We start from the raw sequence: 21,014 nt of genomic DNA on the forward strand, positions 1-21,014 counted from the left end.
TACCTTAGGTAAGGTAACTAGTAAACAGTAAGCATGGCAGGCAATAGGCGCTCTATGCGCTAGAAGCTGGGTGATACGGCAGCCCAGCCCAAAATTAACCTTAATCAAGCACCAAGTCCATGAAACGCATTTCTATGCAGACATGATGTCTTGGCATCCTAAAAAAAAAAAAAAAGATAAGAAAAAAAAGAGGGCAACAAAGAAGTGCATGGCTTGTGATTGAAGTGTTTCTCCATCTTGATTCCAGAACCTTGATTGTTCTCGAACGCGTGCTTTGCCAAGACCCAGGTAATCGTTCGTGTCTTGGCGGAGAAGACAATAACGCACCACCCAGTGCACCACCACCACCACACTGAGCCCGGGGTTGATCACCAAAACGGTTCGGGCTTGTTTTCACAACCAGAGACAAGGAACAGACCGGGTGCGGATGAGCTGCGGTGCAGTGCAGATCGGGGAGTTGTCGGGTTCGAGTGCATCAATGTTGTGATACGTAGCAGTTGGTCAACACACCAACGAGTTCAAAAACAAAATATGCCCACTGTAAAACGGGACAAAGATCATGATGCATCTGCACGGCCGTGTCGGATCGTCGATAGTCAACTTGTACCTCTCGACATTGATAATTAGTCTTATTCCCCCCCGGCCGTGCTTCCGTCCCGTGTCTCCGAGGCAGTGTGTCGTTTACTGCTGAATAGGTATGCATCTTCATGTCACATCCCGCCAATCACCCTCCCGACTCTTCAACCAAGAAGAGCAACGTGGCTTCTAATAGACTGAATCGAGTTCCCATGACGAAAAAAAAAAGGAATCCGCCCGCTCCCTAAGCCTATTCCCTCTTCCTCCTCTTTCTTCTTCCTCATCCTTCCGCCGCCGTCGTCGCAGATTGCTGCCAAACGCCAAGCCTCTTGGTCGCTGGTAGAGCCCGTATTTCTTACTGCTTTTCGCCTGCGAGCAGCCTCAGCTAGTAACAAAACTGGTGACTGCACGCATCCACACCAGTGTCTTGGCGACAACGGGCAGAGGGCAAAATCCTATCTTGAGCTGGAATGCAGAAATGTCCAAGCCCGCCCGCCATAAGCCGCGCGGCGCGGCGAGAAAGGGAAGAAAAAAAAGGTTTTGATTCCTGCCTCATCTGTAAAGTGAACTAGTTTCGGTCATGTTGCTGCTCAATCGTGTTGCATGTTTTGGTTGCTTGATGAGCTTCAAAGCTTGCCTCCAACTTGAGCATTTCTTTGTAAGAACCACGCAACTCCTTTGAAGCGTAGTCTTTGACGTCACACCACAATTGGGTGTCAATGAGCAGATCGCCCTTCCTTTTTTGCAGCCCTCATTTTTGCGGACAGCTATCCCCGGAGATGCACCAAAACCACGGCACTCCTTCTACTTTTTTCTCACCCGCCTCTTGGCATTTTACATTTTCACTGCCACGATTTTTTCCTTTGTAAAAATAGATTGGTGAGATCTCTTATCGTGCTGCGCCTTGCTCGCCGCGCATGTGGTTCGGGTTAACCCGAGAGACGAGCGAAGCAACAAAGGCCGAGAGAACCTTCCAACGGTTCATACAGCAGTAACCATACAGCAGCATATTTTACTGGTTACTGGTTGAGTCAGGCTCGTTTTCGCCCGGGCAATGTTTGCGGCGCCGCCAGGTGGGGCCCCCCGGCGCCGCCAAGCCGAAGAACCCATGCTCCGGATGTGGGGCACCACTTCTCGGCGGCCTTGGGCCTTTTACCTACGTCAAAACCTTATCTTGGGGGTGTGGGCGAGTTAGCTGCAAGGGCATCTGGCGCGGGCGAAACCTCCCACACGTTATTCCTGCTTGGCATCACAAGTACTTATAGTACCGTCTCCCCCCCGCCTTTCCCCAAGGCTGTTCGAAATCTAGATCAATCTATGGCCAACGTTTTTTCTTGAACGAGGAAGCATCAATAACACTTCTTCCTACACTCGGGAATATAATTAACCCCAAAGCTTCCAAAAGTCCTACCTACGTGCAAGAGGCGCCCTTGACCGCAAAGGGATTCGTCTTTTGTTGTCTTGATCGTCAGCGGGAAACACAGTCTTTCCCAATCCACACCGTCTATGCATCACCTTCGCACCTTCATCAGCCTCTGCCCTCCCTCCGAGCAGCGCGGTTCCTCTACTACCCCAGTCGCCGTCGTCGTTGCCTCCTCCACCTGCGACAATGGCTGAGTTCCCCAAGCACCCGTTCCTCCTCTCCGTCGGCGAGACAGCCGACGCCCTCTCCACCGATGTCGACAAGGGCCTCACCTCGGCGCAGGTCGCTCAGGCGACTGAAAAGTATGCCAAAAATGAGCTCGATGTGGGCGGCACCATTGCCTGGTATAGTATCCTGACGAAGCAAATTCTCAATGCCATGATTATTGTAAGCATTTCCATGCCTCTTTTGGCCCATCGACTCCGTGCTAATCCAGACTTTTCGCTAGGTCCTCGTTTTTGCCATGGCCCTGAGCTTCGGCATCAAAGATTACATCGAGGGCGGTGTTCTTGCCTGTGTCATTTTCCTCAACGTCACCATCGGCTTCTGGCAAGAGTACCGCGCAGAAAAGCGCATGGACGCACTTCGCGCCCTCTCGTCCCCCAGTGCCATGGTTCTCCGTGACGGCAAGACCCAAGTCATTTCCAAGTATGTTTTCCCTTTTGCAGATAACCCAAAATCAATCATCCTAATCCTCTGTCGACAGCCCCGACGTCGTGCCCGGCGACATTGTCCTCCTCAAGACGGGCGACACCGTCCCTGCCGATCTCCGTCTCTTTGAAGCCATGAACTTGGCCTGTGAAGAAGGCCAGCTCACTGGCGAATCGATCCCCGTCGAAAAGATTGTCGACAATAATATCCACACCCCTGGAACCGAAAAGCTAGCGACCTCGGAGCAGGAAGTCGGAATCGGTGACCGCGTCAACATGGCTTACGCCACCACCGTCGTCCGAAAGGGCCGTGGTCGTGGTATCGTAACTGCCACTGGTATGAGCACCGAGGTCGGCAAGATTGCCGCCTCCACCTCCAAGAAGCAGCGCAAAGCCGGCCGCTCCATGAACTGGCGCAAGTATGGCAAGCGCCAGCCAGTTGTTGGCCTGGCTAGACGTACTTACGATGTTATCGGCAAGTTTTTGGGTTTGACTGAGGGCACTCCTCTTCAGCGAAAACTATCAGCCCTTGCCTACGTCCTCTTTGGTTGTGCCATTATCCTAGCCATGGTCGTTTTTGGCGTCAACCACTTCAATCTTCGCAATGAAGTCATCATCTATGCCACCTCTCTCGGTATTGCCATTATCCCTGAGTCCCTTGTCGCGTAAGTACAGATCTTCCACGTTTCCAGAGTATGACTTCGCTAACACGTGAATGCAGTGTCCTTACAATCACCATGGTCGTTGCTGTCACTGTCATGCGCAAGGCCAACGTCGTCGTGCGCGATCTCTCTGCACTGGAAGCCCTCGGCGGTGTCACCAATATTTGCTCTGACAAGACTGGTACCCTTACCGAGGGTGCAATGATTGTCCGCAAGGCTTGGATTCCCAGCAGTCACATTTACACTGTGCACGATTCGCAGAGCCCTAATGACCCAACCAAGGGTCGCGTCACATACGCTCTCAACAAAGACGAGCCCGTCACTGAGGCGCCCAAGCGAGATTACGACCGTGAGCGCAGTGCTGCTGTTCTCAAGTTTGATGTTCCTGACGAGAAGCTCAACCCCAAGAGTGAAGCTGAGCCAGCCCCAGCTGAAACGCCGTGCGAAATGACGGATGAGCTGAAGGCATTCCTGCTCTCGTCGTCTCTCTGCAACCTAGCCACCGTTCGCTTTGACAAGGAAGAAGAAAAGTGGCAGACCACTGGTGAGCCCACCGAGGTTGCACTCCAAGTGTTTGCTCACCGCTTCAGCCTTGGAAAGAAGTCGCTCGAGGGCCAGGGCTGGAAGCAGCTAGCCGAGTTCCCCTTTGACAGTTCCATCAAGCGCATGTCCGTCATCTATGATGCCCCCGCAGGCGAGAATGGCTCAATTATTGAGACCGCCACCAGCATGGTCTTTACCAAGGGCGCGGTCGAGCGCATTCTAGATCTTTGCTCATACGTGGGGACTGGCGCTGACCAGCAGCCCGTCACCGACGAACTCAAGGAAAGCGTTCTCCAGCAGATGAACAGGCTAGCCTCTCAGGGCCAGCGCGTCCTTGCCATTGCGTACCGCGCATGGGATGGCAAGTTCACCGCAAAGCAGTCGTCCAGTGCCGCCGAAGACGAGAAGCTCCGCGGTGAAGTCGAACAGAACCTCACTTTACTCGGCCTTGCTGGTATCTACGATCCCCCACGTCGCGAGACCAAGCCCTCCATTGCCGAGTGCTCCCAAGCCGGTATCAAGGTACACATGCTCACTGGTGACCACCCCGAGACTGCCAAGGCCATTGCCAAGGAAGTCGGCATCATCCCCAAGAACCTGGGCGTTTTACCCGACAGTGTTGCCACCTCTATTGTCCAAAAGGCCACCGACTTTGACAAAATGTCAGACGCCGAGATTGACGCGCTGGAAGAGCTTCCTCTGGTTATCGCTCGTTGTGCTCCGGACACCAAGACTCGCATGATCGAGGCTCTGCGTCGCCGCGGTGCCTTTATGGCCATGACTGGTGATGGTGTCAATGACGCCCCTTCTCTGTCCCGTGCCGACGTCGGTATCGCCATGGGCTCCGGTTCTGATGTTGCCAAGTCGGCCTCCAAGATTGTGCTGACTGACGACAAATTCAACTCTATTGTCGCTGCCATTCGGGAAGGTCGCCGCATGTTTGACAACATTCAAAAATTTATTCTTCACTTACTCACGTCCAACGTTGGCGAGGTCATTCTTCTGGTTGCCGGCCTGGGCTTCGTCGATCGCGATGGCTTCTCCGTGTTTCCCATTTCCCCTTTGCACATCATCTGGATCAATATGGTCACTTCATCGTTCCCCGCCTTTGGTCTCGGTCGTGAGCCTGCTGCCCAGGATGTCATGCGCAAACCTCCTCAGGACAAGCGTCGCGGTGTTTTCACCAACCAGATCATTGTTGACATGGTCATCTATGGCATCATGATGGGTGCCTGCACCATGTGCACTTTTGTCATCATCATTTACGGCCGTTATAATGGCGACCTTGGTGCAAACTGCAACACGGCGTATTCTGACGAGTGCCAGCCTGTGTTTAGAGCCCGTGCTGCCACCTTTGCGGAGCTTACCTGGTTGATTCTTATCTCTGCTTGGGAGTTTAAGAGCCTCCGCCGTTCCATGTTTCGCCTCAACCCCGATGATGACAGCAAGTTTCCCTTCTTCAAGGACGTTTACAGCAACCGCTTCTTATTCTGGTCCGTCATCTGTGGTGCTCTATCGGTCATCCCCGTTGTGTACATTCCGGAGTTGAACACCAAGTTCTTCAAGCACGCGCCCATTTCCTGGGAGTGGGCACTGTCGGTCGGGTTCACGATTGTTTTCGTCGCTGGTATTGAGGGCTGGAAGTTTGCCAAGCGCCAGTTCGGTCTGCTCCAGGATCGTGCCGTTCAGCGTGGTGCCTGGGGCCAGGGAGGGCCTGATGAGTCAGGAGTCAAATTTCGCAAGACCATGTCCATGTCGAGCTTCAAGACGTGGGCGTCATTCTCGCGCAAAGAAACGGGTGAGACATTGTCCAAGAGCAACACTCAGATGTCTGGCGCCAAAAATTCTAGCATGGCTTAAAAAGCAGAAGGGGCCGTTTGCATGCGTGCGGTGGGAGGCCGTCGACAAGCACTCGACAGTGCTATTTGGTTTGAAACGCATTTCTGCATCATGCATAATTGATAGATAATAATGTTCACATGATGAAAATGATTGAAAATGACTTGTCAAATGACAGATGCCGTGCCTTGTTTGCACTCGTGACCAGGATATGCAGGGACAAAGAGGAGAAGCCATCGCCCGCTCAGCTCATCCGAGTTTCGGAGATTTTCCTTTCCCCGCCAAGCAGCCCCACCAGATGCCAAAAGTCGGGCCCTTGCCCCCTTTGTCAGCCTTCGCGTAAGCTTTGCAACATCGTCGTGTGCTCGCCTTTTGTCCTGCGCCCTTTGTCCTGCTTTGCCTGCTGAGTTGGTTGAAATTTTTCTGATGCGTGATTTCTCATCTCAAACTGTCACCTACTGCACGTCTTCCATCTTGTATCACGAGCGCTTCAGTTCCTACTCTTTCTAGTCGCCGTTGCCGCCTTTAACACCCGGATACGACTCGCCTCTTGTTCTACACCGCCTCTAAGCCCAAATACTAGTTGCGAGGGGAACGCCCGCGTGCCGTTGGCGAAACGCCCTCAGCCGCTCGCCACTGACTCATTCATTCCCAGAAGGCTACTGCAGCGCGATGCTGCTTCGTGTACACAGCCAAGATAGCGCAGCATCGTGAGTGTATCTTGATTGTTCATGTCTGCAGCCCGGTCAGCGGTAGCGTCGAGCTTTTCTTTCCAACCTCAAAGAGACATCGTCTACCTCGTACACACATGTCGCTTCAGGAGAAAAAAGCACGCCTCGAGATCCCGGCGCCAAGGTTACCCGAACAGTACACTGTTGGTCGACTCAGGGTTGGCGAGACATTGCAAAAGGTAAAGCCACCAACACCATAGTGCGGAATTTCACCTCACTGTGACTATGTGACTGATGCCTTTTCCATCTTGCTCGGGCGCTATAGATAAGAGGTACAGCCCAAGATCTGTACAATTTTCAAGACAACATTGGCGGCCGTTCCGCCCTCGTACACGGCTCTCAATCTGGCGAAGCACAAGACGTTGATGGGCACCAGAGACATGACATGACCAAACTTCCTCGAGAAACGAGCCATGACTCAAGCATATCGCGAAGCTCCGACAAAAGCCTCCATGGTCCAAGCAAGTCACGATACTCTAGCGAGAGCCACCATGGCTCACTATGCTCTGACGAAAGTCGCCGCCTGAAGTTATCTAGAAGACAATCTGGTGCTTCTTTCGGCTGCGGAGGCCCCTCTAGCCAGCAGCAGCAATTTCGGGTAAGTATGCGTCAAGCTGGTTCCTGGATCGCGACACCTCGTATACTCACCTGGCCTCGAGAAATTTCTAAGGACTGCTGACATTTCCTGTCACCAATGTGGTGAAATCAAAACTCCGGAATGGCGCCCTGGTCCAGAAGGTCCAGGGACGCTCTGTAACGTCTGTGGGCTTATCTACGCAAAGCACGCAAGCCAGCGGCGCCACGATAAATTGAAATCAGACCAGACAAAAAGTTGCCGTACAGCGTGAGATGCCTATTCTGGTTTCAGGTGCTGCAAGATGTTGATCTATCCGTACGTTGGCCGGTTTAACGACTTCTCGTTATACGACTGTCACCTTGGTTTTTCTTGAACTGCCACGAATCTGTTTTGCTTAAGATTGTATCTTTTCGGCGCAGAGCGATTAGTCAATCAATATCTTGTGTGAAATAGTGTTCCTCCTCGGCGCCCATCGATGAGATGGATACAGGAACGAGGCAAACGCACAGGAGATGAAAACAATCGACCTCTCGATATGGAAGTGCCCAACACCTTTCGATTTTCTGCTGTGAAGCTTGTCTTTCCGGATCCTAATTGCTTTGCTTTCTTAGCCTTTAAGTTTGGGTGCAATTTTGTGTATCTCGGCATGTAATTACCCGAAAGTGCGAGTTCTGAGTGACCTGTCAGAAACGGTTACTACCGGCTACGGGTGCGCTCATTTCGGTACGAGAGCTGGCGGGCAAGGCAGCAATCTACATTGATTGCAATGCTTCATCGGAAGTGTTTTGCAAAGCATGTTACATCAATGCAACACGATCCAAATCTCTTCGCTCATCTCAATACCAGCTGAAAGCGGCCCGAAGCCACGCGGTCATCGAGCCCAGATTGGTCATATTGCCGGGTACAAGAATTGACGAAGACCTCAAATGTAGCGTCCCCCCGAAATATAACCAAAATCGAGGAAACAATCACACATATGAACATCGTCTCCCGACTCTTCCTGCGTTGCTTGGCCAGAGATTCCAGTCAAGTCTGAAGCAACAAAGGGTGAAATTGCCGGAAAGAAATAATCCAGACCATTCAAAAACACCTCTGTCAGATTTTTTGTGACTGAAAGATGTTTTCTGAGTCCAAAAACCGATCTGCTACCATATCAGGTGTCGCACACCGCAACTGCGACATCAATTGTACCCCAAAAGTGGTACGATATTCATAAAACAGAAGTTACGCCTTCTCTGCCCTGCAATCACAAATTGTGAGGGGCTCGTCTGTATCAGGCATCAAGAGCCGGCGTCGTGGACATGCTGCGATTTCTCCTGTACGAAACAAACTTTAAATGTCGACTCGTCTATGTGGCGAATAGTATTAATATGCAAGAGACTGCACTGAGAACCATTGTGGGCGAGTGCTGCGATCGGAGCCAAGACCATTGGAGAGTGCCAAGGCAGGACCTGCCAGATTGCAAGGTGTGTGGCCTTGGTCTGGGCCGCCTCGCGTCCCCGACAGCCCTTGAATTTGCATGGCCAGTGAATCACAACTGGATAAGGTCTTTGAACTGTCATGATGTTAGCTTCATATATTCTTGAACTACAACATGGTCGGAAGGCTAAATTTGAACCGCAAAGGACCTACGGGCAGGGCCAGGGACGTAATCATGCTCGAGCATGGCAGACTGGGCCTTGGTACGCCCGTCCTACCCAAGCCACGAATACTATACTTTGCCATCTAGTTGGACCTCGAGCTCAGAGGCCGGGTACGCATGCCTTTCGCGGTTGCCGTTCTGTTCAGACGGAAGTGGTGAGCGGTAGGCATACTGCTGGCTACACGGACTGCACATCGTCCATGACCGTACCCTAGACCAGACAAGAGAAGACTTCTCTCAACATCTTTTTGCCCCAACATAGAAGTCCTCGGCCGAAGGACCGTCTCCACTCGATATCAATGCGTTGCCCACAGAATGGCGAGGGTTCGAGTGGACCGATGATGGTAATGCCTGCCTCTCGGCCAACTGTAATTTGTTTTTTTTTTTTTACAGATCGAGCAGTGCCACTTGCTGACATGTGGCTTTTTGATAGAAAGAGAAAAAAAGACGGGGATAATGGAGAGTTCCCGTTATTTCTCTGTGCCGACTCTTCCACGCGAAAGCGTCGATCATGTTCGTTGTGGCGTGGCCAGAGATGGGCTCTCGGCAGTCCTTGGAATCTGCTTCGGTTCTCCGGCGACGCGGGCATGTAAACAGAAAATTTTTTTTTTTTTCCTTCTCGTCAGAACGGAGCTATGCCCGACAATGGAAGGTTCTGGTTTCAGAAAGGATGTGCGTTTCGATATGGAAACTGGCCTGACCCCAGAGGAACCTTCCCCCCCCCCCCCTCCACGATGACCCTGGTTGCTGGTGACGACTGCCAAGACGCTGCTTGGTGATGCTTATCTTATACGGTGGCAGGAATTGCTCACAAATAAGTCGAGTGTGTTTGGATGATCAAGTGTACGAGAAAAAGTCACCGTTCTCGGCATAATGCATGCACTCTCGTGTGTAACCTCGCCGCGCGGCCATGATTTGCAATTGGCCATGAGCCGGGCCAACAGGAACCCCAGACTGCACACATACTCAGACTCTGCATCTCAACATTGTGCATATTAGTGTGATGACAATATGTACGCGTTTGTGAGTAGTAATATTGCTCCTTGCGAAATTCGGCGGGAGCCGTAACTCTGCGGCAGCAGCAGCCACCTTCCCCGGCAGATCGTCGCTGAGGATGACTACGACGTACATTGAAGTCACGGAATTTGCTGGCATGCCTGCATTAGGGCCCGCGCTGCAGGACGCGGCCGCCACTCACGAGCTGTTTTACAAGTTTTGCTCCTCTTGACAAAAGTCCTTCTTCATCTTGGGGGTCTCTGAGACTTTGACTTGGTCTTTGAAACGGGCACTGCCCCAGGGAAGAGGTGGGATAGCAAATGCTTTTCTCCACGGCCCCGTCATAAAGACACAATGACGAGCTTCGATCGCGACAATCTGGGGACTGTGGCAAAATTGTACACATGCCGCGATTGGTGGCCTCGGATGGTCAGAGGCCTAGGTAGGCAAGTGGTTTGCCCTGAGACGTGTGCTGCGAGGTGGGATCACCGCAAGTGCCGATGCCTCTCAGCTCCATTAGCCTACACATACCAAGTACCGCGGCGAAATTCATCCCGGGAGGGGTGGATAGATTTCTCCAAGACCTTTCATCTAGAAGCTTGTCGGTGCCACCCCAATGCCAAGAGCCAGCGTCGAGCTGCCCTGCGGGGGGCGGGCGTGCGTGAGCATTGGGGATTGCATCAAAGTTTCAGGAAAGACCACTTGGGTAGTAGGGGGTTATGAGGCTCTTCTAAGAATTGGTTTACTTTTTTTTTTCTGTTCATACATGTTGCTGTTTAATAATAAGCTTTTGCGGACGGATGCTTGGCGTGGGAGCGTCTTTGCGCAAGTATCAGTTTTTCTTACAGCCTCGAAATCCCGTCAGACTCGCAAGGTTTCCTCTAGCTCGTCATCTTTGACGGAATAAGTAGGCGGCGGTGGGTGCAAAGCTATCAAATTCACCAACACGCCCCCCTGTTGCGTGGCATGTGGGTAAGAAAATAAGATGGCTTCTCAAACAAGGCAAAGCCAATAAGACGCATAACTAGGGAGTTAGTCTCTACTCTTCTTTTTCACCTTTATTTCTTCTTCCCTTATCTAATCCATCTAATAGATAAGTCGCAGTTCACCAGGGGAAGGCAAATAATCCATAACTCCTCCCCCCATTGTACAGATCAAAGGAACTCCGGGGCAATTAGTGACATGCCCTCTTTTTTTCTCTTTTTCGTCATGGTTCCGCGTGGCTCGATGATTGTTTCACAACGACGGCTTGGCTAACAACCTTGTCAAGCCACATCGGTCAGAAAAGCCCAGTCGATGCCCAGTCGATGCATGTCTCTCGGCAGCGAGAACCTCGTACAAAAACCGATCGCCGGCCACGCAACCCCTTTGCTCAGTTCCCGCTTATCAATACGCCGGTGCAGCTAATAGTTCGTTTGTTCTTGTTCCCCGACCGACCAAGACGGCCCTTGGACAAAAAAGTACAACCAAAAGCAATGAGCGGATCGATGTGCGCCGAAACGGTCGGCCGATGATGATCTGCAGAGCTAACTCGTTCTCAGGGCACACATCAAATCATCTCGACAACCACCGCGTACGACCCTTCTTGGCCTCCTAGCCCGGCTCACGCTTGGGGACAGGGCCAGCGGTACAAACACCCTCATTGATGAAGATCCCCGCCTCCCCTGCTGTACTTGCGAAGATCACCGCCTGCATTGGTCGGTGGCCTGCTGGGGGCCAAGGCATGTAAGCCGGTTGTCGCCCGCTAACTAATATACGATGAATGGAGAGGAAAAGCGTCAGCACAAAAAAAAATGATACCACCGCTGTCAAAATAGCGCATAAACACTAATCCTGAAAGGTGACAAAACACGACACGGTTGCAAAGTTTTGACATGTGCTTGCACTTGTGCCACGCCCGGAACAAGACTGCGAATGTGGCGCCAGAAATTCCCAATTGTAGACTCCGGCTACGCGTTCCTTGATAACGGAAAAGAGGACGTGAAAGACTTTGCAATAATCTTGGCGGATGATTTTTCTGGCACCGCAAGAGTTCTGGGGGTGTTGTTTTTTTGGAAAAGAAAGAAGATTTAGAGCTCATTCAGCCTCACCGGAATCATAGCCGTGAAGGCGCACGAGCCGGAATAAGACCCCATCCACACGCTATTGAACCGTGGCGTGTACCTATACAATTACATTGCGTCCCCCATACCTTGCTCATTTCTTCTTGTTCTCCGCATAAAAAGTAATGGCAGCTTATTAGCCTAGTGATGACCTGAAGCATCACAGAACTAACTAGTTGAGTTGTCAGGCACTTTTCTAGGCAAGGGTAGCCCGCCGATGATGTGCGTTATGAAAAAGCAATAGGAAAGGATCAGCAGCATGCAAGCAACACCTAGTCTGCAATTGCGCAAACTTTGGACGCTCCAATTATGGGCAACGGGACCGCCTTATTGGGCTGCTTTCTTAACGTCGCAGTGCTTATTATGGCGGCCGGTCGATCCCTTCAAGGCAGTACAACCGGCTTAGTTCTCACTTACATGCATGTGCGACAGAGTCCTCGGCAAACGACCAAAGGACATGTGCCGCCACTAATGCACAGCTGCGGCCACTAGAGAGGTGCCGGAAAAATAGCCCTGGGCGCGTAAACAGCAACGGTTCCTAGAGGTTCTTGGAGCACAAAACTCTCCATTGTCCAAGATATGTCTTTCCCTTGTAAGAGGCTCGAATGGGGAATGGGGGAGGGTAATAAGGTAGGGGGAGTGCAACTTGGAGTGAAACTCGAGAGGTGCAACTCTGAAGCTAATAACTTTTGAGTTTCGCCACGGGTTTCTCACCCGGATATCAAGGTTACCCGACATAGTCCCTTTATTAAAGTCTCTGATCCTTTCCCTTTCGTCGCCGGGCCACTGCCGGCGCTATCGTCACAGCCGGCGAACCACGCCACAATATCGAGGGCTAATCCGTGGCCCCGAACGCCCGCCCGTCGGCTCCGCGACACATTGTGAAGAAGAAAATCATCAACACCATGTGGGATACCCGCGATGAGCGTATCCAAGCACGGCAGCATCAAAGATGGAGGGTCCTGCGAGCGGACACCCAGCGCCAGGGGTTTTCGCCAGATGGCAATACGGCAGAAGGCCCCCCCATGCCCCCCCTTACCCTCCTCCCCATCATTCGACGCGCGGAACAAAGCAGAGCAAGCAAAAGTGATGTGGGTTACGAACCATGACCAACCACCACGCTGCGCCATATCGAATCAATCAGGCTTGACAACAGACAAATGGCTGTTTCCATTATCTCTTGATCTCGCATTCAACGCACAAATCGCTCACACCCACCCCCCCTTCCTCGGCTCTCGTTGCGCCGGGGAAGGAGGCTAGCCTCAGTAGGGCGCCGCCATGCGACTTGTCTCTATTCGATTGTTCAGCGACAACGCGCGCCACTGTCAGAGAAATCACGACGGAAGAAACCTTGAAACGAACCAGATTCGCAAAGGAAATACGGCCCCCTCACCCCGGTCGGAAACAGCAGGGCTGGGGGGGGGCTCGGATGAAGGGGGGTTGCAACAGAACCAAATACCTGCCTCTTTCGGGGAGAAGCCTCTGTGAAATGAGCCAGGGATGGAGAGGTCTCCGGCCCATGCGGCCTCCTGAGGCTGAACATTTCAACGTATCCAGTATCTATGGAACGTGACGTAAAAGTAAAGCCACAATCGCCAGACCCTCGCTGTATCGCTGGGAATGGGTAGTTATCGCAGGCTCGCTTCGGCCTGCATCGTATAGACGACTGGATCCCCCTCACACCCCTGCATCCCATACGGCAACGTCTGCCGTGCAAAAGGCAGAAAGAAAATTTAAGTAATCAGTCTGGCGCATCAATGTCGTCTGTCGAAAAAGCCAATTGACCACCTGAATTTTGCCGACGGATACCTTCAGCTACTCAACAAGGCCAACGCAGCCGCGCCTTACCCGGTAGCAGCTGCCAATGCAAGCAAGACTCGAAACCCTGCATCTTGCATAGAAGAATCGCCTTTAAGTGAAACTGTATATCGATGGGGCTACTTATGCATCTTTCCGTAGACAAAAACCAAGCCGGAAAACGGAATGGATGCTGGCTCAAGCAGCCCGGCGCATACCTCCGAGACAGCTCGGAATATGCCTGGGGGAGCGTCTCGCGTTGCCTTTTAGTTGGGGTTAACTTCTTCTGTAAGCCTGCCTTGTCTACCGAGTGTAGCTTCCCTGATATGAAATCGGGACCTGGCGCTAAGCCAAGGTCGCCCAGTCACGGCAGAGTTTGCCCGCTCGCGTCTCAGCTGCTCGCGGAGCCCCAGGGCGCTGTCTTGAGCAAAAGAGTGGCTGGCTGCTTGGCAACATCGCCGCGCCTTCGCCATGCCCGACATCCTTGTCATCTATTAGGCTCGTCATCGTATATCTAGTTCGAAGCCCAGCAGCGCCATCTTTTTTTCCAGCCACAAAAATGCGAATCGTAATCGATTGGCTGCTGGAGCGATGATGCTTACGCCAGAGATGGAGATCGCATCCAATCATGTAGATGCCGCGGACTGGGTGGTTCAAGTCTGTGAGAAGTGATGATGCTGGTTATTCCCGCCGTCTTTCCTTTCGAGGCATTGATCTTCTGCTCTGTAGGACAAGTGAAACATGCAGAAACGCCTTCTATGCAATCATGCTCGGATGAACGGCTAACTGTAAGCGGGGGCCAAGACAGTCGCGAGGCTATTGAGAGGGCATGAGCCATTGAAAAGACCCGGAAAAGGAAAAGTATACATTGCAAGCCAAAGAATCTTCTGTTTAGATGCTGTGAGATCTTGTGCTTCGTCTGAGGAAGTGAGCAACGCCGAGTGGTAGCTGGGATGAATGCAAGAGACGTAAAGTTGATTGCAGCAGCCGGTCAGGTCAATCCTTCTTTGACCGGGGTACCGCAGTTTGGCTGCGTGACGCAGCCCCAGTTATGCGGAAAGACTTTTCACAATTCAATTACTAAAATGAATTGATTTTTTTGGTAGCCCAACTCTTGGCTGCCAAGCTGCTTGCCAGACGTGAGGATAGGGCAGAGGACGCCACGCATGCACACAGCCTCGCGCATGAACGCAATCAGAACAGACGTCTCAGGGCAACATGTGTAACACAAATGCTTTGATTCGATCAACAGGATCTTGATATCCGGCTTGGCGGGCGGCAGTTGTTTCCAACTCGTGTTGCGACATCAAGCTCTCATAGCTTGTCATAGACGCCACTTGTTTTTCCGCCAAGCTGAAAACTGACCCCTGCTGCAGATTTTGTTGGAGCGGCAGCAGCAGCAGTGCGACTCGGGTTTTCCGGCCAGTTCAGTATTACTCCTCCGCGTTTGTAAAACATTGGAGGCTGCAGCCAATCTGTTGAGTTGAATCACCAGATTTGGTCTGCTGCGGCCGGCATCTCCGTCATGTCATAGACAGCTTATTGAGACTGAAAATGGACAACAATTTCATGATCCATCCGGTATGAGTATGGCTGCACCAAATCACTTGTTGGAAAGGCAAAGGTTCACTCGACTTGGACATGCCACATATCCGCAACAGTTGACGGGACCGCGCAATTTGCTCTTGATGTCCCTTTTCGCGGCGATCTGCAAGCTTAGTTGACGCTATTCGGTTGGCTACCCGGACGGCCAGAAGACTCTTTCGTCACAAACAGGCGACATCAAGGTGGAGAGAGGGTGCAAAAAAAACCACAACAAGAAGGTATTATCATGAGAAAACATGCAAAATGTATTTTTGGAGCTAACATACCTGGAAGGGTAGCTGGGCCGCTTCTCGCAACCTCAACGGGCTATTCAAAGCGAATAGTCGGCTATAAATGCGGAAGTGGACAGGGGCTTAGCCCATCTCCATCTCGGGCACTATTGAAGAACGCATCTGTGCAAGCGATTGGGGGCGTTAAAAAACAGATCAGGTATTGCGAGGCGGAACCCCCCGGGCGGCATGCCGAGATTTAAAAAATTTTCCCCTGCACGAGGACATCATCGTGGAGCATTGCTGGCCGTGGCAGAAAGCGAGCGGCCTTTGAAGATAGACATCACCGGTGTTGTTCGAGTCGTCGGCCAAGTCGGAGAAATGGCCTAATTGGCATGCATTTGCCTACACTGGCCGAGCTGATATGCAACGTCTAGGCCGAGACCCCGATAAATAGACGGTGCTATAGGTGGCGAAAGCCAAATATTCAGTATTGGGGCGAAGGGCTTTTTCTTATTATTAGCAATTCCTTGGCTTCATATTCCCTGCTGGTTTTAATTTAGCACTCTGCTCGACTGCCGCCTATGTACCGTGCATTTATCATTCAACGGGCGTGGCCAAGGCGGAGGCCTAAGTATCCACGGTGGGATTATGGGGCATGTAGACGTGCTTCGGCACAAGGCTGAAAATGAACGAGGTGAAACGCATTTGTCTCTAAATATGCGTTACGTATATACGTCAGTGAACCAAGACGTTAGTTGGCCGGAGGGGTCAAAGTAGGGCGACCAGATGAACCCACCAAGCTGCAAGAAGCAAGATTGACCGACGACTAGTTGATATTATGTCACAGGACGTCGATTTGCCGTTCACTACCGGCAGTAATTTGTTTCGTACACTGTGACATGACAGATCAGTAATGTGTGTAGTAGTCAATCGTGGAAAGCAATCTGGCCTTGGCGAGCGTATCAGTCATGAAATCTGCAATTTTGATTTGCGGGCGTCGAGTAATACTCGATGCGCGCACACGGGGCCGACTGAGGTTTAGCGAAGTCCGCCAGCCACAAAATTCCAAAAGTACAAAAATACAAGATACAAATTACAAATTGCAAAAATACAAAAATCGAACGAACGAACGAACGACATACCTGTAGTGGTGGTGGGGGCGTGCAGCTTAGCACAGGCAGGATATAGCTTGTTACGACAAGCCAGTGTAAATTAGTTATTGAGAGCGAAAACAACTGAGAAAGCAATCACAGTCGGCGTGGCAGTATCGGACGCACGACTGCCATAGACGAGATGGAAAGGCTGGTAGCACTGGACTCGGACGACGAATGGGGCCTCTCAACGACCATGCACATCCCCAAAAGTCATCATGAGGCGCGACAGAGGCTGCCTACCGGCAAGCAGAAAAGGCAGATCCCGATCAGTACCAGGCGATCCCCCCACCAGGATGATGAGCAGAAAGCACGGCGGATAGTGTTGTGCTGGCAGCCCCCTTCCCCCATATTTGTTAGTATGGCTCGGCTCCTCTCGTGTTTTCTCCTTCCTGATCAGCGTCAAGCGTCTGGATTTGGGCCGGGAGATGAACGTCGGCAACTGTCAACCGCTGCCCATCTCAGTTGGGGCCCGTTGTGGGCGAGCCAAGCCTCGAGAGGGTAATGCCTAATAAGTTTCTGGGAACTGCCCATCGTGGTCCATTAGGAAGCCTGCCACCAGCGTGTTTGCGGGACTTGCATGTAACTGCGGCCAGTGGATTGGCGCGTGGACGGGCGAGCGAATGATGATGGCTAGATAGTAGTTACTGTCCTTTCTCGTACCGCATACGGGCTTGCAGAGGCGTGCAGAACAGCGGGTATCCAGCTCCAGAGACCCGTGCAAGCGTGGAACCCGGAGCTGCGAGCCATGCTTGGCCCAGCGAAAACAAGGTGCCCCCGGCGTTGCAGCGAAAAAAGGATGCTTATGAAAGAAGCTAAACAACAAGAGTGCTTGCTTGATTAGAGAAAGGGGGGCCACTAGTTAGAGTAGGGCAGCAAGCGTAAGAATTTGGAGGCGTGAGGTAGGACGGCGGCGGCGGCGGCGGCGGGCAGGGGCCTAATAACGGGGATTGTGACAGCGGTTTCGTGTATCTGTATCTGTATGTGTGTACGGAGTATTTGGCGGAAGAGAAAAAGCCCGGCTTTGGCTGCACCTATCTATCGAGCGTGTGGGCGGACTCGAGAAGGGTGAGATTGAAGATGAAAATGGACGCAAACGGGCTCAAATCTGGAGGAGTAACGTTGGCTCGAGGTCGGTGCTGGAAGCTGGCAGAAACTGCAAACAAGCTTTCTTGTTTTCTTTTTCAATTCGTAATTTTTTAATTTATTGCTTTTGCGGCAGCTGGCAGCTGCAGACTGGCAGCTGCCAGGTAGACGCTTGAGTGTGGCAGGCAAACGGATCGAATTGCGGGGCTGACTCAGCTTGTCAACCATCGTGCTCTTGATCTTCATCTTGGCTCTTTCTTCTTGATCCTTGTTGGAAGCTTGCTTCTACACCTAGTCCGAGACAGTCATCATTCACCAGTCATCGAACCGCACGGTATTGCCCAATCGCGTATTGAAACCCGTCTCTATCGCTCGCACACCATCCATGGCCTTCTGCCCGCCGCACCTCACTCATCTTTTGGCGTGAGCTTTTGGCGCACAATCTCCATTATCACGCACGCCGTTTTGGCGGAGCCAACATCTATCTACGCCTAGCGCACTAACCCGGCTCGGCAGAATCGAGAGAGGCTTGCTCATCCAACTGTTAATCTGGGGACTTTTCTTTTTTTTTTTTTTTTTTTTTCCTCTCTTTCCTTCTCAAAAGTCTTGTTGTGGCCGCACGGTTACCGCACCCCTCCCCCTGCGGGCGAGTCCCACCGCCACAAGTCCAGGGTCAGCCGGACAAACCCTGAATCCCGGACATGCCAATGTTTCCTTCACCTTGGCTCTCTGCTGCCCAGCGGGTTGCGGACATCGCTTCCCACGCAAGGGGTGGAGGTGTCGCCCGCGGGGCCCTTGAGGGCCGTCATGTCATCGGCGGGCAACGCCTGCAGCCCGCAGAGCCGCCCCGGTCCTGAACCTGGTATTATCTCGCAAAGCGCGGAGGCTGAGCCTGGCCGCAGGACACATCTGGCAGCTAATTTGGCCAAGTCTTGTGGTGGATTAACTGCCTGTTGTGCTCCTGCCGCTGCCGTCGAGGTATTGCTAACTAGTGGTAGGTTTTGAAGCATTTCTCCGCTGACTGGTACGGATACACGCCCGCTTCTATCTGTGCGGCTAGGCCGGGCTGGGCGTGTCGTCAAAACGGACCCGGACAACTAGGAGGAGTGCAGATAGTTGGATCCCTAGTGCAGGATTGTTAACGTGGGGGGGCGTGTCAAGCTCAACTTGTAAGAGATCCAGGCTGCCGCTTGGGAATAGCTCGCCCTGGCCGGGTACCGCTAGAGGGGTCGAGGATTTGGCTGAGCATGTCTATTCCAGGCCGTGTTTCTGGCAGACTTTCACCACGTTTCACTCCCACCTGGCAGTTTCCCCCGGACCACCTTTTAAACAGTCTCTAGCTATACCCCACTGACTCATCTCAACTCCCTCGTCCTGGCCAGAGACTTTATTTATGGCAGGCCCCTCGTTCCTCTTGTCCTGGTTCCATCGCGTACACTTACTTATACACCCGCACCTCCCACGCCCATTCACTCTTGTCACCTCTCTCTTGTACACTTCAGTCCAATTCACCTTGCCAACCGCATCACCTATATACACTTACGCACAAAAGAGACAACAACTTACTGTCACCCTCTACGACTACCCGTTACTTGACGGATATGCCCTCTGCAACGGCATTAGAAACAAGTGACAGTTCTCGTCAGCACAAAAAGACCATGTCTTCCATCTCCAGCACATCTTCCGCCGGCGCCCAGCCCCGGAGCAGCCAATCACCACCCGCAGCCATGAATCGCGAAACTACCCCAGAGTCTCTCGTGGACGCTGACCAAAAAACCAAAAAGAGAATTCAGAACAGAGTTGCCCAGAGAACATACCGTGAGTTTGCATCATCAACTTGCAGCGGCCTCTGTGGGCTGTTTCACTAATCACGAAACGACAGGCAACCGCATGAAGCAACGGGTGCAGGACCTCGAGCAGCAGCTTTGTGAGATGCGTGCTAGACAACAACAGCAGCAGTACTACCCCCAGGACATGCCTGGTGCCGTCACGCCTGACGGCTCCATGGGTTTTGTTCCCAATGCTGGAAACATGCCCCCCGCCCTTTGGCAGCAAACCATGTCCCTCCCAAGAACTCCAGGCTCGATGCCTCAGGAGATGTGGTCTGGCATGGCCGTTGATGGCGCCGCTCAGCCTATGCCTGATGCAGTCTCCATGGCTGGAAACCCCTACATGAACCGAAACTTTCACCAGCAGCCTCCCTTCAACAACCCGGCTCTGTTGAATCATGCTGCCGCCAGCCTTGATCAGGTGCCACTAATGTCTCCCAGTCTGGAGATGCCAGGTGAACCTGCCATGCAGAGATTATACCGCAACGGCAGCGCCGCATCGACTCCCAATCAAGAATCGCTTCAACTGGACGCCCATTTCGGGTACAGAGGAAGCGTGACCGGTCTCGGTATGTTGCCACCGCCAAGCGCCACATGCATACTATGCTAATCCTAGTCCCGAAAGGCCAAGCCTCTGAAATCTCCGAAGAAGATGGAAACGATAGCAAGCTCTTCAACAACCCCACATGGGAAAATAGTCCAGCCATGATGTCGCCTACCAGCTCAAGAACCGGAACTGTGGCTCCTCAGAGCGCCATTTCCACATCGCCATGGGGCTCCATTGCTACTGCTGCTACTGAAGTCTCAGAGGCTGGGTCACCACACCAGTTCTCGAGTATCGAAGAGCGTTTCGAATACGTTCTGGAGTGCGCCCGCCGCGTCGGATTCGACACGTTTGACTCAATGGCTGCTCAATACTATGGCAGCAGCTTCGACCCTTGCTCCTCACTGGCCATGGACCAACGTCTGAGCCGCAACCGCCACCTTCCTGCTTTGCTCGCCGAGATTCGGCAGAAGTCTGCTCAATGGAGCGTGTGGGAGAGACGTGCGTACCAAGACGAGGCGCTCAAGACGGCAGAGGATATTTGCGCCATCGAGTGTCGCGAATTCCGATCTATGCAGGATCTGGGCGATGCCAACGCCATGAACCTAGCCACTATCCAGCAAAAAGTAGGTCTATTTTCAGCCTAGCTCGGGCCGTGAAGCTCTTGTTCACTGAGACGCTAACCGAGACTTGTTCCAGCTACCCAACGTGTGGACACTGTTGTCTGGCCTAGCCTCTGCCACACCGCTGCAAAGGCAGGGTGACCGCTCACATCTCGTCTACAACAGCATCAAGCAGCTCTGTGCGCTGGGTGATGCATCTAGTCATATGGCTGTGGATAGCCAGTGAAACCGTTTCTCTGCAAGGTATGTCCATTTCATCGTTGGGCTCGTCTTGTGCCTGTACTAACAGAGAGCAGTTTCTTTGCCTTTATTCTTACTCTCTTGTTTGCAATTTTTATTGATTGTAGAAACGGAGTTGGGGCTTTTTCTCACGATACGTATCTCTTGCGTTGTCGTCTCTTTAGAATTGGGCAAACAGATATGCCA

At 52.3% G+C, this 21,014-nt stretch overlaps 2 protein-coding genes across 2 annotated transcripts; both read left to right on the plus strand.

Annotated features, from left to right (window-relative positions):
- Nucleotides 1-2,185: 2,185 nt before the first annotated feature.
- On the plus strand, nt 2,186-5,714 carry BBA_04957 (potassium/sodium efflux P-type ATPase; the record flags this gene model as incomplete). Its single annotated transcript, XM_008600054.1, has 4 exons — nt 2,186-2,386; nt 2,448-2,647; nt 2,706-3,314; nt 3,371-5,714. 4 exons carry the CDS (start codon nt 2,186-2,188, stop codon nt 5,712-5,714), a joined length of 3,354 nt encoding a protein of 1,117 aa, XP_008598276.1.
- A 13,536-nt stretch (nt 5,715-19,250) lies between these two features.
- BBA_04958 (RadR putative transcriptional regulator) lies at nt 19,251-20,814 on the plus strand (the record flags this gene model as incomplete). The annotated part of the gene is made up of 4 exons (XM_008600055.1): nt 19,251-19,410; nt 19,475-19,990; nt 20,038-20,591; nt 20,665-20,814. 4 exons carry the CDS (start codon nt 19,251-19,253, stop codon nt 20,812-20,814), a joined length of 1,380 nt encoding a protein of 459 aa, XP_008598277.1.
- Between the last annotated feature and the right edge of the window lie 200 nt (nt 20,815-21,014).

This window comes from Beauveria bassiana, assembly GCF_000280675.1.
Source record: "Beauveria bassiana ARSEF 2860 unplaced genomic scaffold BBA_S00012, whole genome shotgun sequence".
NCBI classification, from domain to species: domain Eukaryota; kingdom Fungi; phylum Ascomycota; class Sordariomycetes; order Hypocreales; family Cordycipitaceae; genus Beauveria; species Beauveria bassiana.